The sequence below is a fragment of the Cordyceps militaris genome (assembly GCF_000225605.1).
Source record: "Cordyceps militaris CM01 unplaced genomic scaffold CCM_S00002, whole genome shotgun sequence".
NCBI lineage: Eukaryota > Fungi > Ascomycota > Sordariomycetes > Hypocreales > Cordycipitaceae > Cordyceps > Cordyceps militaris.
Window position 1 is genome coordinate 46,255 of NW_006271970.1, and position 18,256 is coordinate 64,510.

The 18,256-nt window shown below is 35.8% G+C and overlaps 2 protein-coding genes across 2 annotated transcripts; one reads left to right on the forward strand and one right to left on the reverse strand.

The window, feature by feature from the left end:
• Positions 1-4,883: 4,883 nt before the first annotated feature.
• CCM_01947 (polyketide synthase, putative) lies at positions 4,884-11,888 on the forward strand (the record flags this gene model as incomplete). The annotated part of the gene is made up of 9 exons (XM_006667101.1): positions 4,884-4,930; positions 4,994-5,550; positions 5,605-5,853; positions 5,913-8,737; positions 8,793-9,578; positions 9,646-10,340; positions 10,411-10,579; positions 10,635-10,949; positions 11,010-11,888. 9 exons carry the CDS (start codon positions 4,884-4,886, stop codon positions 11,886-11,888), a joined length of 6,522 nt encoding a protein of 2,173 aa, XP_006667164.1.
• Positions 11,889-12,857: 969 nt separating this feature from the next.
• CCM_01948 (Protein kinase-like domain) lies at positions 12,858-14,874 on the reverse strand (the record flags this gene model as incomplete). The annotated part of the gene is made up of 5 exons (XM_006667102.1): positions 12,858-12,946; positions 13,430-13,451; positions 13,507-13,724; positions 13,815-13,999; positions 14,273-14,874. The coding sequence occupies 5 exons, from the start codon at positions 14,872-14,874 to the stop codon at positions 12,858-12,860; spliced, it is 1,116 nt and encodes a 371-aa protein (XP_006667165.1).
• Between the last annotated feature and the right edge of the window lie 3,382 nt (positions 14,875-18,256).

Below are 18,256 nucleotides of genomic sequence, written 5' to 3' on the forward strand. Positions count from 1 at the left end.
TAAAGAGGCCCTTTAGCTCTTATATTAAAGATTAGCCTTCTTAGCCTTTTACTAAGAAGGGTAGATATTCTAAAGCTTATTTTAATATATCTTTTAAAGAGGGCCTTTTAGCTCTTATACTAAAGAAAGGTAAATATTCTAAAACTTATCTTAGTATATACCCTTTAGCTTTTATATTAAAGATTAACCTTTTTAGCCTTTTACTTAAGAAGGTTAGATATTCTAAAGCTTATTCTAGTATATTCTTTTTAAAGAGGGCCTTTTAGCTTTTATACTAAAAATTAACCCTTTTAACCTTTTACTTAAAAAAGGTAAATATTCTAAAGCTTATTTTAATATATCCTCTTTAAAGAGGGCCTTTTAGCTTTTATATTAAAGATTAGCCCTCTTAGCCTTTTACCTAAGAAGGGTAGATAGGTAATAACTAGGTAAATACCTAGTATTAATAACTTCTCTAAGAGGTATTAAATCTCTAAAAAGAAAAATAAAATCTCCTTTAAGTATAAGAAAACTAGTAATTAAAAGAAAAGATTAAAAGACTTAAAAATTAATTTATATATTCTACTTATAGCTAATATATTCTCTATACTATTTACTTTTATTCTTAATATATTCTTTACTTTTATTCCTTTAATATACTAAAAAATAATACTATATATATAGATAGTATATACTACCTATAAAGTTAATAAAATCTTTAATATTATATATAGTCTATAGTTTTAATATATAATACCTTTTAAAGCTTTTTAAGTTTATTATATATTTATATCTAGTATATACTTATTACCTTCTATTACTTTCCTTTATATATTCTTAATAGTTATTTCTTAAAAGCTTAGTAGAATTCTTTACTATATTACTTTATAAAGGTTAAATTACTAGTATTATATAAATAGTTAATATATACTATATATAGACTAAATACTTATTTATACTAAGATCTCTAGCTTAGTAGCTACTTTATATAGAAGTAATATCTTTAAGAGGTTTTTAGGCTTATACTAATACTATATAATATACTAGCTACCTTTTAATATTTAAAGCTAAATTATACTATTTTTAATTAGTATATACTAGGTATAATACTAGAAGATATATACTCCTTACTAATAAGGTACTCTTTATTAGAGGTATTTACTTTACTTAGTAATCTAAGATAGTATAAGTATATTATATAAAGATACTAATAAAACTAATATAATAATAAGTAAAGATATAATATATACTAAGTATTAATAACCTATATTTATATTCTTTATATATACTTACCTATATATTCTACTACTCTTATTAATTATAATATTATAAATATAGGTATTAACTTATAAGAGAAAGGGTTACTTCTTTTTTTTAATTAGCTTTACTTTTTATTAGTATATATTATATAGATATAGTATATATATATATTATAGTAAAATCTAAATCTAGATAGGTTCTTAGTATTTAAAATATTAATATCTATATATTTATATAGTAAATATTCTATTATTATAAGTAATAGTAAAATACTAATTATATATTAAGGTAATATTAAGAGGAAAAATAATATAGAAAGAGTAAAGATTTATTAGTATTATATATATAGGTTAATAATAATCTATACTTATATCTTTATTTTCCTAGGTATATACTAGATATATATATAGACCTTAATAAAAGAATAAAATATATATTTAACTTAATATATATATATACTAGGTATATATTATAATTATAAATAAGGTAAGGTATATAGTTTATATAGCTAATATAAATATATAAATAGTAAAGAACTAATAAATATACTAAATATACTTAGTATATACCTAATATATACTTATAATTTATAATAAAGAAGTATAGTATAACTTAATTTATTTTAGTATATTCTAGATATATACTTACTATCCTTAGTAAATTAAAAAGTAAATAAATTTATAATATTATTCTCTATATATACTAGGTATTTATCTAATAACTATCCTTATTATAATAATTAAATCTAAACTCTAGCTATATATACTAAGTATATAGCTATAAATATAGTAAATTTTAAATAAAATCTAATATATCTTAGTATATACTAAATACCTACTTAGTTTACTTTCTAATCTTTAAAAAAAACTAAAATAAACTTTACTAGTATATACCTAGTATATACTTAACCTTTATTTAGCCTTAATTTACCTAATAAAAAAAACCTTAATTCTTTAAATAATTAGTATATACTAAGAATATATTTATTATTTTAACTTACTAGTAGAAAATTAAGTTTAATAGATATTTTCTATATCTATATTAATAGGTATATATTAAGTATATATAAGGTTACTTACTATTATCTATTAGTAGTTATTTAGGGTTTTTACTATAAGGCTTTATTAGAAGTTAGTAGGTATATATTAAGTATATTCTAGCCTACTTACTAGTAAGGCCTTTATCTTTATTTTTAGTAATATTTTTATATAGTTTTTTTATTATATATTAATAAGTATATATTAAGTATATTCTAAGGTTATTTACTAGTAATAGTAATAATAATAATAATTACTACCTTCTTCTTTTCTTCTATATAGGATTAGTAGTTAAGTATATACTAAGTATATTTTAAGTTATTTACTATTATTAATAGAGTTCTTATTATTATTAGAAGTATTTTCTATAAGAGGTTAATAAATATATACTAAATATATTATAAAGTATTTACTCTTAAAAGTAAAAAAAGTAAGCTTCTTTTTTATTATATAAGATTAGTAATTAGGTATATATTAAGTATATTTTAGGCTACTTATTAATATTAATAAGCTTACTATTATCTTTATTAACTATATAAGGTTAATAGCTAGGTATATATTTAGTATATTTTAGGTTACTTATAAAATATAATAATACTTTTACCTTTTTATACTTTTTTTTATTAAAGGTTAATAGGTATATACTAGGTATATATTAAGTTTACTTACTAGTAGGTAAGGTACCTTAAGTAGTTTTATACTTTTTCTTTAATATCTTTATTAAAGGGTTAGTAGGTATATACTAGGTATATTATTAAGGTATATACTCTTAAGTTTCTTATTATTATTTAATTTAACTATAGTTTATTAAGTTTAATATATATTAGATATATTTTAAGAGTATATTAACTTATACCTTTACTATATTTATTATAAATTTTCTATAAAACTTATAAGTATTTAGTACCTAATATATACTAAGTATATATTAACCTTAAGGTATTAATAAAAAGTTTTTTTATTTAATAATAAAGTTAAGATTATTTTTTTTAATATAATTAGTATATATTTAGTATATTTATATTATATATTCTTTATACCTTAACTATAAGGAAATTATAAGTCTTTATAATTAGCTTATTAAGAAGGCTATACTTAGTATTATTAGTCTAAGTATATATTAAATATAAGGTCTATATTTATTTACCTAGGTTTACTTATAAATTTTTCTTTTCTTTAATTACTAAAAAGATAATAATAAAGAATTAATCTAACTATTTTAATATATATTAAGAAGATATAGATTAAATATTTACTAAGTACTTAGTATTATTTTAATAATACTAATATTTCTATAACCTATAAAGATATTTTAATAGTTAGTATATATTAAGAATATTAAAATATAAATTACTTATTAGTAAGACTATATATTTAAATATAATACTTATTTATTTATATATTATAAGTATATACTTAATATATATATAGTATATATATACCTAATTAGTACCTTAAATATAATTAATTATAGTATTATAAAGGGCTTTATTAACTATCTTAATATAGTATCTTTTTAAAATTAACTAGGAATATATAGAGTAAAATATAGGGTTATTATTTATATTATAATATTTATACCTATAACTTTAAATACTATTTACTATTAGTATATACTTAATAGATAGTTATTATATATTTACTTATAGGTAGTAAGCTTAGTAAGGGTAATAGTAAAGGTAATAATAATAAAGCTTGCTTTTTTAAGAGTTAGTAAGTATATATATAATATATATAGTATATATACTTATAACCTTTATTAATATTATTATTATTATTTAGTAGGATTACCTATTTTATTTAATTATAAGTTAGTTAATATAACTTTAATATATATTATATATATACTTATTTTTCTTTTTATTACTTTTCTTTCTAATATATATTCTTATAAGTTTTACTTAATTAATATTAATTAATATATATTAAATATATATTTATTATAATATTAACTAAAGTTTAAGATATATTAATAGCTTATATAGTTATTAAACTTATTATTTAAGAATATTATTAAAATATATTTAATATATACTTAGATTATTAAAGGTTAGTTATAAAGCTTACTTAGAAAATTCTTTAGGTTCTAATAAAAAATTAATATATATATAATATATTTTTAATATTTATTATACTTATAACTATTATACTAATAATACTACTTTCTCTATATTTAATATAATTAGTATATTCTAAGTAAATACTTAATAATTTAATAATTATATATAAATTTAAAGATAATAAAGAAAAAAGAAAAAAAAAGAAAAAACCTAAATTAAGTATATATTAAATTACTTAATTATATATAGGTTATAATATATAAGTAGAAAATTTTTAAATAGTTAATTAATTCTATTTAGTTTATTCTTACTTTTTTATCTATTCTTTAGTTTTAATATAGTTTTTAGGAATATTTATTTATATATAGCTTTAGTATAGCTAGCTAGTATTTTATATTTATAATATATTTACTAATAAGCTTTATTTTACTACTATTTTTAGACCTACTTTTATAACGAATAACTCCTTTTTAGGTTATTAGTGACTCCTTTTGAACTGTAACCACCCATCGATTTTGAGACAGCCAAATGCAAGGTTGTCACGGAAATGACACCATGGCCAGCCAACAGGTTGCGACGAGTTAGCATCAACAGGTATGTACCTTTTTCAAAACCTTTTGGCAGTTTTTAGCCTGCAACCGCTAACACGACAACTAGCTTTGGCTATGGTGGTGCCAACGGCCACGCCATTTTAGACCACCCAAGCGTGGTCATTCCTGGCTACAGGCATCACGGAGTGCCTCTGGTATCAGAAGCAGTTCCCAGAGCCTTGATACCGATTGAAGCGAACGGTAAATCCAACAGTAATGGCCACGCTGACAGCATTGGTCCTGAAAATGGCCATGCCTATGCCAATGGCAACGGCCACGCCAACGCTGGGGTCCCTAGCTGGTGCCAGCTAGCGCCTGTGGCACAGGTGCAAGGAGCAGGCGTCCGACCATACATGCTGCTCCCAATCTCTGCACATGACGAGACCGCTCTAAAACACAAGTTTGCTTTGACTGAGAGCCTGCTGGGGCAGTATGAATGGGCCGATGTTCTTTATACTCTCAGTGCGCGTCGATCAAATTTTGCCAGGCGTGCATATGCAGTCGTCAAATCCGGCTCACTTCTTCCGAATGGCATCAAACCGAACGCAACCAGCAAGGCACCCAGCGCCGTTGCGAAGCGAATTGGCTTTATCTTTACCGGCCAAGGTGCCCAATGGCCGCAAAGTGAGTAGATAACCTCTCTTATAATTGAATTCTGATGACTGACTTTTTTTTTAGTGGGCGCGAAGCTATTCTCCGAATTCGCAGTTGTAAAACAGACCATACAATACCTAGACCAGGTGCTGGGTGCACTCACCCTGAAACCCTCCTGGTCCATTGAGGGAGCGCTTCTTGAGCCAGCGGCCACCAGCCAAATCCACGACCCGGCTTTCTCGCAGACTATCTGCACTGCACTTCAAATTGCACTTCTGGCGTTGTTGAGACAGTGGAATATTGTGCCTGCCGTCACTGTTGGACACTCGTCTGGTGAGTACCCCATCAACTATTCCCATGCTACATTAAGCTGTTTCTAACAAAGCGTGCAGGCGAGATTGCAGCTGCCTATGCAGCTGGTCATCTCAAGGCATGTGAGGCGATCGTTCTTGCTTATTTCCGCGGCCAAGTCGTATCTATGAACACTAGGTCGGGCCTCATGATGGCTGTTGGGCTTGGCGTCGGGGAGGCCAAATCCCATTTGGATGGCATTGAGGATGCGGTCAAAATCGCCGCTGTCAGCTCTCCCAACAGTGTCACCCTCTCAGGAGAGCCAGATGCAATCCAGTCCTTGAACACGACACTCAGCGACAAAGGCCTCTTCACACGTGTGCTGAAAACTGGCGGAAATGCATACCACTCTCACCACATGGCCGCCCTGGGTCAAACGTATGAAGATCTCGCGGCCCAAGGTCTGCTGGAGATCAAATCTTTCGTGCAGCAAGAGCCCGCACTCCCCATCTCAGAATGGATCTCTTCTGTGACGATGAAGAAGGAGGCCGTTTCCGTTCATCCCACATACTGGCGACGTAACCTCGAGTCCTCCGTTCTATTCTCCAATGCCGTCGAGAGACTGGCCAGAGAAAGCCCAGTAGATCTCCTTGTTGAGATTGGTCCCCATCCGGCCTTGGGCGGACCCTTAAAACAGATTCGTGCAAACCTCGAGGCAAATGGTTCGTCACTCCCGATCTGTTGCGTATCCCTTCGCCGTGGTGAGGACGACGTTGTGAGCATGTTGTCGCTTGCCGGAGACCTCTTTATCAACAACGCCGAGGTCAATTTGCCGGCTGTGAATGCAACCGAAGAGATGAAATATGGCAAGCTGGAGTTGCAACACGGCTTCTTCTGCCTGAATATGCCCCCTTACAAGTACTCGTATCCCGAGAGCCCCTTGTACTACGAGAACCGTTTCAACAAGGAGTATCGACTCAGGAAGCACCTCCGCCACGACATCCTCGGAGCGCGAGTGCCTGGTGGATCAAAAAATCACCCCCAGTGGAGGAACATTCTTCGCCAAAAAGATCTTCCCTGGCTGGAAGATCACAAGCTCCTTCCACATGCTGTTCTTCCAGGAGCCGCGTACATCACAATGGCCATTGAGGCTGTCACTCAGCTGCACTACGAGATATACGATGCTCCTCCTATTAAATCGTTCAAGCTTCGTCAAGTTGCAATCAACTCTGCATTGCGCGTGGAGGATACCGAACTAGGGGTTGAGACATTCCTCAACATGGAGCGGCTACCTTTGACCAATACCGCTGCCATGTCACAGTGGTACAAGTTTAGCATTGGCTCAATACTACCCAACAGTGACGTGTGGAATCAGCACTGTACCGGAACTATCTGTGTCGCAACGACTGACACGGTTATTGCAAAGTCCAAGAAGCTGAAGATTGACGACCGAGCCAAGTCGCTTGACATCTCCCGATGGCACAAGCGATTTCACACAGCCGGCCTCGGCTATGGCCCAGCGTTTCAGGGCTTATCGGACCTGAAAGCCTACCGAGGTGCAAATATTGCATCGGCCAATGTGTCTCTCAGACCTACTCGTTCTTCTGAAATGGAGTCGCAGTATGTGATTCATCCCGCGACTCTTGATACTTGTATTCAGCTGGCTCTCATCTCCTGCCACGCTGGTCAAGTCGAGAATTTTGAAAAGGCATTTGTCCCAATTTTCGCTGACGAGGTCTCGGTCTGGTTGCCCGATTTCCCTGAAGAGCAGGCCTTGGGGGTGGCAAGCGGATGTCTAGTCGGACTCCGAAGCGTCTATGCCAAAGTGCAGCTCCACGACTCCGCCGGGGCGCCTCTTCTAGACATCGGGGAGCTGAAATGTGTTTCTTATGAAGGTATCGAGGATACAAGCACGGTGCAAACAACTCGTGAGTTGTATTGGCGCCCAGTGGCAAGACCTGATGTTGGCACCCTGACACCGTCCATCGCGAAAGCCATGTTCCCTCCCAAGGAGATAGCCAGCTATATTTCTACCCATGATGCACTGGATAGATTGAGTGTTCACGTTCTTGTTAGCATCGCAGAGAAGCTACAAACCGTGCGCTTGACCGAGGGCGTGGGCGAAAACCACGACCTGTTCAGCGACTGGGTCAAGAACTGGGTGGCTTCAACAAAACACCAAGCCGCGAATGCTTTCAGCAATGGAAATAAAGACGCGGAGATCCAAAGATTGGCAAATAATCTTATTAGCGTCCCAGAGGCGAGATGTCTCGTGGCACTGCACAGAAATCTCGACAAGGTGCTTGCTGGAGAAACAAACAGCCTCAAGGTTCTCATGGAGAATGACCTGTTGAATGACCTTTTTGATTCAGGCATCTTTGTACAGGCTGCATATTCCCAGTTTCAAAACATTTTGGATCTTTTGGCTCACAAGAACCCTCGGATGCGTGTGGTGGAAGTGGGCGCAGGATCAGCTGGCGCGACTCTGGCAGCGTTGGGGACCTTAAGACGCAGCCCATCGAAGCGATTCCAGGAGTACTTTGTTACCGACTCACAGGGATGGTGTGTCACTGATGCCAAGTCACGGATTGATGACCATAGTCACGTCATCTTCGAGACTCTGGACATTATGCAAGATCCCGTGGCTCAGTCCTTCGAGACTGGTTCATTTGACCTCGTCATCGCAGCCGGTTGTTTAACCCAGTTTGAAAGCCCCGAAACAGCATTGAGAAATATTAGGGCTCTCTTGAAACCGTCGGGTTCACTTCTGCTTCTCGAGACGACGCACCTCACTCTGGCTTCTGAAGTCTTGTTCCGCACTCTGACAGGGCAGTGGGGTCGCGAGCATGTCAGCACGGATGAGAAGTCATGGGACTCGGCTCTCAAGAAGTCTGGCTTCTCAGGAATTGACATTTCTTTGCAAGACGTAAGTTAAAGAACGGTGTCGAGATTTTATGGATATTGGCTAACTGCTGGGATAGTACTCTGGTGATCAACAGCAGACGACCGTCATGTTGTCGAAGATTGTCCAGTCCAGCGCAGACACTGTGCAAAGGAAGAAGGGAGCAGAGGTTTTTCTTGTGTATTCGCAGACAACTCCATTGGCGGCCGATGTCACATTCGACCTGCTGATTGATCAAGGATTCAGTCCTGTCTTGGTGGATCTCTTCTCTGCCCAAGAAATTCCTCCCAAATCTTCCGTCATCAGTTTCGTCGACGCCAATGGCAGCACTTTTACCTGCCGCGATGAAGCTTATTTCGAGGCAGTACGAGAAGTTATCTTACTTGCCTCGTCCTTGGTATGGCTGGGGGCCGATCTTATGATCCCTGCTGAATCCTCCATCATGAAGGGCTTCCTCCGATCCATTGCGACCGAAAATGCGCAGTCGAGATACGCTTTTGTGGAATTAGATCACACCAGCTACACGCGCCCAAGCAGAGTTGCTGAGCTTCTCATCCACAAGCTTATTGAACTAGAAGAGGCTCCCTCGCTTCATAGTGTGGAAAGAGAGTGTGTGCTGAGCGGAGGCTCCTTCTACATTGAGCGCTTGTTGGCGGATGCCACCCTCAATGACCAGTTCTTTCAGCGCAACACTGAAGAAGACGTTGGCCAAGCTACCCTTGGATCTCAGGGACCAATAAAAGCGCGCTACCGACAGCCCGGCGTATTGTCATCTCTTTACTTTAGCAGCGATCCCGACTTTGATGAGCCGCTTGAGACTGACTGGGTCGAGATTAAAACCGAAGCCATTGGCCTCAACATGAAGGTAAGCACATTTTATCTCTTCTTTTCTCTGTGTTTTATATATACTAATTTTTTTTTAAAAATCTCAGGATCTTGCTGTCGCCACATCTAGATTTGACCTCAACAATCTTAGTACCGAGGGTGCTGGAGTTGTGACCCGCGTTGGCTCAGCCGTGCAGACTCTGAGGGAAGGCGACCGAGTGTTCGGCATGATCCCCGGTAACATGGGGAATCATCTTCGCTCGCCAGCCTCTTTGCTTGCAAAGGTTCCGAGTAGAATTTCATCTCAGGGTGCAGCGTCGATGCCCGTCGCCTACCTTACCTCAATTTACGCGTTCCGTCATCTTGCGCGCTTGGAGAAGGGCGAGTCTGTTCTCATCCAGTCTGCCACTGGAGGTCTCGGTATGGCAGCTATTCGAATAGCCCAACACCTCGGAGCAGAGATATATGCGACCGTTGGTACTGATAACAAGCGCAGAGTTTTGACCGAAGAGTTCGGCATTCCCGCCGATCGCATCTTCAACTCTCGAAAGCTCAGTGCTGTCGATGATATTATGCGAGCGACTGGACAAAATGGCATTGACGTGATTTTATGCAGTTCGGCTGGAGACTCCATGCACGAAACATGGAGACTCATCGCTCCTCTGGGTCGCTTCGTCGACGTTGGTCGTACCGATGTGCTAGGTGGTGGCAGCCTTGGATTGGAAGTGTTCAAGAGAAACGCGACGTTTTCTTCGTTTGATCTTGGCCTTATTTACCGCCAGAAGCCTCGTCTCATCACAAAGTATGTCGAATCTGCTCGTCTTTCAATCTGACCCGAATTCTTCTGTTCTCGCGGACTAACAAAGGCGCAGGCTAATGGATGAGATGATGGCTCTTCTCGACCAAGGGGTCGTTGGGCCTATTCAGCACCTGAGCTCATTCTGCATCTCTCAACTCGAATCTACTATGAGTAGCTTCTCCAAGGGAGTTCACACTGGAAAATTTGTCATCACTTTTGACGACCCTGCGGCGAAGCTCAAGGTACGCTTGGCGGTCTAGGACACAACCACCAGCGAGTGACGCTAACTGAATACAGGTCGCGCAATCGGCTGTGCGAGCCAAGTTCGATCCCACAGCAGCATATCTCCTTGTTGGAGGTCTGGGTGGCCTCGGATGCAGTTTGGCCATGTGGATGGTTGAACGTGGAGCTCGCCATCTTGTTTTCCTGTCCCGATCTGGAGCCGACAGACCCGAGGCCGTCTCTCTGGTACAAAATCTCAAAGCCGTCGGTGCCAACCCCGAGGTGGTTCGCTGCGATGTAACTTGTAAAGCGGCTGTTGCTTCCGCCGTGGGCAACATCTCCGCCCGTTTTAAGGTGAAGGGTGTTATCCATGCGGCAATGGTGGAAGGAGTAAGTTCCAGCCAACGGGATCACAATTATACATTAGGGCAAATACTAACAGCATTTTAGGATGCTTTCTTCAGCAATGCGACATGGCCACAGATTCAAAAAGTTCTTCTGCCCAAGGTGACAGGCTCTGTGAACCTGCATTACGCGACCGAGAAGCTACCCTTGGATTTCTTCTTGATGACCTCATCCATTGTCGGAACAGTCGGTACACCAAGCCAGGGGGCATATACCGCGGCAAATGCTTTCCAAGATGCATTCGCTCGGTTCCGACGCTCGCAATCTTTACCGGCAACCGCACTTGGACTTGGACTCATCCTCGAGGTAGGCTCCGTCAGTGGCTCTCTTGCGTTCCAGCAGATGTTGCAACGCAATGCTACCTATGGAGTCTCGGAAACCGAGTTTCTGCAGCTTTTCGAGGGTGCCCTCTGCGACGGTTCTGTTGCCTCAGAGAGTTCGCTCCTCTCCAACGCGGACCCTGACTGCCTGGGACAGATCGTTACTGGCCTGGAGCCTGGCCGATTCCTTTCGTATCTCGACAATGGACGCATCAATGAGCTTGTCTGGTACAGTAATCCCCGCTTTCAGGCGGTCGCACAGGCCATATCCGACCAGGCCCAAGCTCTCTCGTCCGGTTCTGGTGCGGCAGATGGACAAGGCTCCTCGGTGTCGATACAGGTGAAGAATGCGTCAACTCCAGTTGAGAAGCTGGCGATTGCCCGTTGTGCTATCACGACGCAAATTGGCGAGCTTATTGGTGTAGCGGCTGACGACATTGACTCTGACCAGCCTGTATCGCGATACGGAGTTGACAGTTTGGTGGCCGGAGAGTTAAGAAACTGGTTGATCAGGACATTTGGGATAGAAATTTCGATGTTGCAGCTGCTGAACAAGAGCACAAAGATTGAGAGTCTGGTACAGGAAGCTGTTAAAATATCGTGAGAGTGATAAATAGAGGCTACTTACTAATTATTATGATAGCATAGACAGTCTAGATACGTATTGATCAATTCGAACAATAGTTTTATGTTCTACTTTTACTAACGCCGCTCAGCGTGCTACCCTGTAGCTTCGACCTAACTGTCGACTCAACTCACCCATGGGGCCGCTACCTTCTGTAAAACGTGCGGAACTTGTCGGGATCAAACGTAAACTAGAACGGGGGAAACTGAAGAGCTAAGTAATACTCTAAGTAGAGAAGTTCACTTGCATTATCATGCCATCCACAGGCTTAGCGGTAATCTGGTACATCTGCGCACAAGTTTAGTCAAACACGTAGCTCAGAAAGGGTGCGTTACCAAAGCAAAGGGGGCAAAGGGGCCACTCACAGGATACAGCCAAGATTTCACACTCGGAACTCCAAGATTATCAACCACCACTTTCCCCTCATCATCCCTCTCCAAGGCCCCCAACCCAATTTTCGTGAAGTGAAAGTGCCGCGCTAAAACAGCGACCACGATGCAAGCTTCCAGGAGGGCAAGTTCCTGGCCAATACAGTTACGAGGGCCTCGTTCGAATGGCCTCCAAGCACTTGCAGGGTATCCCGCCGCTGCATCGAGCCAGCGCTCTGGAATAAAGTTATCTGGCGAGTGATACACGGTCTCATCTCTTTGGAGAATCCTATGACAGTTCACCATTATGGTATCATCGAGGCAGTACACTTCTCCGCTGGAAGATAGATCTCGAACCGTGAAACCCCGACCCGGTGAAACATACCTCGCGGTGCTAGCTGGTGGGTACAGCCTGAGTGTCTCTTTCACCACAGCTGATATGTACTTCATTCTTTTGACAAGGGTCGGCCCAGCCTCCGATCGGAGTGCCTCCTGCACGATTTCCGGCCTTGTGTCCGTTCCAAACAACGCATCTAGTTCTTCTTTGATACAGTCCCGCGCGCGCGAACAGGACGACAATTCATAGAATATCCACGAGAGGAGCACGCCGGTCGAATCGTGCCCGGCGAAGAAGAACGTCAGCAGCTGATCGCACGCGTTGCTCACAGCCTGGGGAGTTAGCTCAGCTTCATCACTGGCAGAAAACGTGAGCGCGAGCATCGATCGGGGCTTTGCTGGCTTTTTCCCCAACAAAATTTGCTGCTGATATTCATCAAATTTCCGTGCCACAACGTCCTCCAAAAGGGGTCTGAGCTGACGTGTCAGCCGCCGACGCTTCTTCTCCATGAATAGGATGGTCCACCAGCTCTGGCTGTGGCGAGACGTATACGTCTGCAGAATCTCCGAGAAGAGACGGACGATTCCATTTGGGGGGGGAAACATCGCAATCAAGCTGCGCGTTGAGTTCCTCATCCATGAGGACTGCACCGATAACGTCTATTGTGAGACTGGCGGCCACGTTGAAGAGAGAGAACGATTCCTGACTTTGAGACAATGCGGTGAGACGAGCAATCGTGGGGGTCAATTTCCCGACCAGGCAAGGGAGAAGCGACATGAGATGCGCTGGTGCGAACGACGAAGAGTATGTCTTACGGAGCCGTTTCCATTCTGGGCCCTTTAAGTACATTAGCATAGAACTTTGGTTCCAGCTAAACATTGCATGTAGCTACCTCGGACGTCAGGATAGACTTCTCTCCTGTGACATGCACCAGGTCCTTTATGGGAGACGCCTTGGGCGGACTGAATGGAAATTTCGACGAGGATCTGGCCATCTGTTCGGCCAATTCGTGGCTGGTGAGCAGCACGACGGGTTTGCTGGCGGGCCACATGTCGACGAACATGAGGGGCGGCTTGCCCAGCGCGTCATGCATGTCCTTGAAAACGAGTTCTATTTGAAGCAAACGAAGTTAGTCCATCTTGTCCCCTCAAGATGCCGCCGGTATTGACACATGTATGTACATGCACCGCTGAAACATACCTGGATGTCGATCTTTGGGGCCCCTGGAGCGGAACTCGCTGTACAGACGCAAATGACCCCATACAAGCGATGTCGGCAGTTGCGGCAACTGAGCGAATTGCTTGAACCGCCGTTGCCGAAGCTTGAGATAGACATGTGTGAGTAGTAGCGCCGAAGCTGCGAGCAGGACAGAGAGGAAAGTCATCCTATGCACTATTAAGCAATTGATGGTAACAAAGTAAAACTTACACGCGCGCAGAGCTTAGTAGGGAAGGAGCATAATGTCAAGGATTGGGGCTGGTTCAATTATTAATGGAGTGATCGAGGGCAACGTGCTCAGGCTTCCAGGCATCACATTACACTGCCACCTTGTGGAGTAAGAAGTGATATCAATATTGAATTATATGTTATGCAAATCCAGTTAAAAGTCTCCCCACCATTTTTGTCTAATAGTCTCCATTCGTAGTTCAATAGGCCACGGGTCAATGAACTTTGCCGCCATTTGTTGCCATGCTCCTCTAATCTTGTTTCCAAGCCAAACAGACGTATACTCCCAGTAAGGAGGAAGCCATCCTGAAAATTCCCAATCGATGATAGCCTCAATATTTCCATCCCGCACGATAATGTTGAAAGGGTTAAGATCGCCATGGGTAAATACTGGGCTTTCACAGTCCCGATTCTGCATGGCAATCATGTACTTGATATCGGTCCACTCCTCGTCGTCAACGTAACGCGGCTTTTCTTCTGGCCCAAGCCCCTCTCTTAGCCATTCATGAAAGGCGTGTGTTGTAGAAAACGGCCCAAACCTTGGCTCCGGCCGAGGAATGCGAGAATCACGCAGTGAGCCTCCTATGCAGCTCTGGATTGCAGTTCCAGGCGCTGGGACTGCACGCAGCTCATCGAGCATACCTCGCAGTTGCAAAAGAATACGCTCCACGTCCGCGTCAGATAAGCTCGGCCAGGCATCAGCTAGCGTTTTTCCACGCATGCGCTCCATGACAATGTATGTGACGTTTCGACGAGTAAATGAACAATGTACACGAGGTACTGGGATTTTCGTTCGGGCAGCGATGAAGGCCATGGTCGCTGCTTCCGTGAGATGGACGTCTGTGCCCTTCTTCACAACAATTCTGCTCGAGAGCGGGACACAGGGGCCGTTCCATTGGTAGAATCGAGATGTCGTTTTGAGGGCAATTAATGTGAGAAATCTTCGTATGCGACTGTTATTTATTGCTAGGCTGTTAGCATCTTGAAATGCAATAAAGTCCGCCATGTCTGCGGTCGGTTGGTAATGGTAATGCAATTTAGTTGTGTCCTGCGCATCCCCTATATCGATAGACCTAAGACTTTATTCTCCTATGAATTATATAAGCAGGCTAATATAGACATTAGATAACTAGTTATAACTAAGAGCAATTTTATATAGTAGAGTTAAAGAATAATATATATTAGAACTTATAGTTATTTTTACCTTATTCTTTCTTAACTAAGAAAAGAAATTCCTTCCTTTTTATACCTATTTTCTAACTTAGCTAATTAGCCTAATTATACTCTTTTAATATATCTTTTTATTATCTAATTTTATTAGTAATTAAGATTAGTTTTTTTAAATTTAACTCTTTTATTTATATATTATTATCTCTTTTTAGCTTTTTATTATAAGTAGGTTTTTAGCTAATTATATATACTATAATCTTTATTTAAATTATAATATACCTTTTAAATAGATTCCTTTTTTTTTTACCTATACTACTTTAAAAAAGTATTTTAGAATTTAATTAAGAATAATATTCTTTAATAAATTAATTTTTTATAATTACTTTTATTAAATTAAAGAATATTTAAGTCTTTTATATATATAGTTCTTTTTAATCTTATTATAATTACTTTATCTTCTTTTTCTTTCTATATTTATTAACTTATTTATATTATTTTCTTTAATTATTTAAAAGTAAAATAATAATAGCTTTAATAGTATATTACTTTTTAATAATATAATCTTATTATAATATATAAAGTAAGGTATTTCTAATAATTATATAAGAGTATTTAAATTACTTTTAATTTTCTAAAAGGCTAGTTTCTTTTTTTTTATTTATTATCTTTAATATATTTTATCTTTATTCTTCTTTTACTTATAAAGAAACCTTTAATCTTAATAATATTATTAACTTTAAATATACTATCTTTACTTTAAAGTATTTATAAGGTATTAATAACTTAAATTTAGTAAAGTAGTCTTAGCTTTTAACTTTTATAAAGGTTTAAAAGGTAAATAGTATATTTATTATATTTAATTTTAAAAGTATATATTATTCTTTTTAATTATTTTATCTTTTATTAACTTTTAATCTTAATAATATAGACTTAAATAATATTATTATATTATTCTTTATTTTTTTAGGCTTAAATAATATTAATAACTATTCCCTTATCTTTAATTTAGTTAAAGAAAATACTTAAGTATCCTTAAAAACCTAAAGAAAGTTTATAGTTATAACTTAAACTATTATATATATTCTTAATAGTCTTTATAAAGTCTTATATATAATATATATATATTCCTTTATAAGAAACCTTTAAAGTTATAAGTATTATTATATTATAACCTTAATTAATACTACTTTTTTTTATTATAATAAGCTAATAAGTTATTATTTTAAATATTATATAAAAGAAACTTAATATTAGGCTATTAAGTTTATATTTTCTTTCTATCTTTTTATTTTTAATTATATTTTAATTAAGTCTTTTAAGAATCCTTTTTTTTTTATATATTTTACCTTAACTTCTAACTATAAAAATTAACTTTCTAAATAATCTTAAGGCTATTAGTTTTTTAATTATTAATAAAATAAATTCCTTTACTTTTATATTATTAAAAATTATAAAAAAGCTTATAATTAAGGCTTTTTTTACTAAATAATACTAGATTTTAATAGGTTTTAAAGCTTATAAAAAGGAATAGAATTCTACTTAAACCTTTTTTAAGATAATAGTAACTATAAGTAAATATAAGTCTTTTAGCTTATTCTATAGATATAAAATTATATTTAATACTTATTTAGCTAAATTAGAATAGTATAAAGCTATTATAGATTATTTAGTAAAAGATCTTATTAATAAATAATAAGATTATTTTATATCTTTTTTATATCTTTTATCTTTCTTTTTTCTATTAGTATTTAAAAATACTATTATTAGGTTTTAATTTAAATTAAACTTTTATTACTTTTAAACTTTATAATCTTAATTAAATCTTAAAAATAAATAAATAACTATAGTAATAGGTTCTTTATAAATCTATTTATTAGTATATCTTTTATTAAAAGATATAATATTTTAAATAATCTATATTAATATTCTTATTAAAGCTATAAATAATAAATATTAATATATTATAATTTAGTATTAATTCTTTAATTTTTAATTATAATTAAATAAATTATTTATTAATTATTATAGAAAATTTTATAAGGTAGTCTAGAAATAATATCTATTTCCTAGAAAAGATACTTAAGTATAATTATTTCTTTTATAATATTTTAAAAAGCTAATAACTTAGCTTTTATAGTAGAAGTTATTATTATACTTTAATATAATACTTTCTAAGCTATAATTCCTTTAAAAAGGATTATAATAAATCCTTAACTAAATCTCCTTATATCTAAATTATTAGTATATAAGGTATTATTTACTATTTATAAAATAATTACCTTTTTATTCTTATTATATATAATATAGTAATCTTTAGTATTAAGAAGATACTAAATAATATAAATAGCTATATTAAAATATATTTAAGATAGGTTTATTAAATAATAAGATAGTATTAATACTATAAATATAATATCTACTTTTATTATAATTAATATATATAGGATTAACTTAATAATTTCTTAGTATTTTTTTACTTCTTTTAATATTACTTATTTTATTCTTTTAGTAAATTACTATTATAATAAAGAAGTTTAGACTTAATTAAGACTAATTACTTTAAACTTAGCTATAATCTTTTTTATATATACTTTATAAGAAAGCTATACTATTTTCTTCTTTTAGTTATAAATAATCTTAACTTTTAAGAACTATAATACCTTTCTTTAATTATATATTCTATATTTCTAAAATAGCTTATAAGTAAATTTATTCTTTTTCTTTATAGCTTTTTTCTTATTTAAAATAATAATATTATTAATAAAGAAAATAATATATATTAACCTCTTTTTATTAAAAAAAAGGTATAATTCTTTTTTATATTATATAAGCCTTAGCTCTATTAATATACTAGTAAATTCTAAATATTAAAGAAGTAATAAGTCTTATAACCTATAAAGTATTTAATTTAGTAGGATATTATAATCTACTTTTTTAAAATCTACTAATAAATTTATTATTTCTTAGAATCCTAGTAATAGCCTATATAGGACTTTATTTAATAAGTCCTATTTACTAATATATAA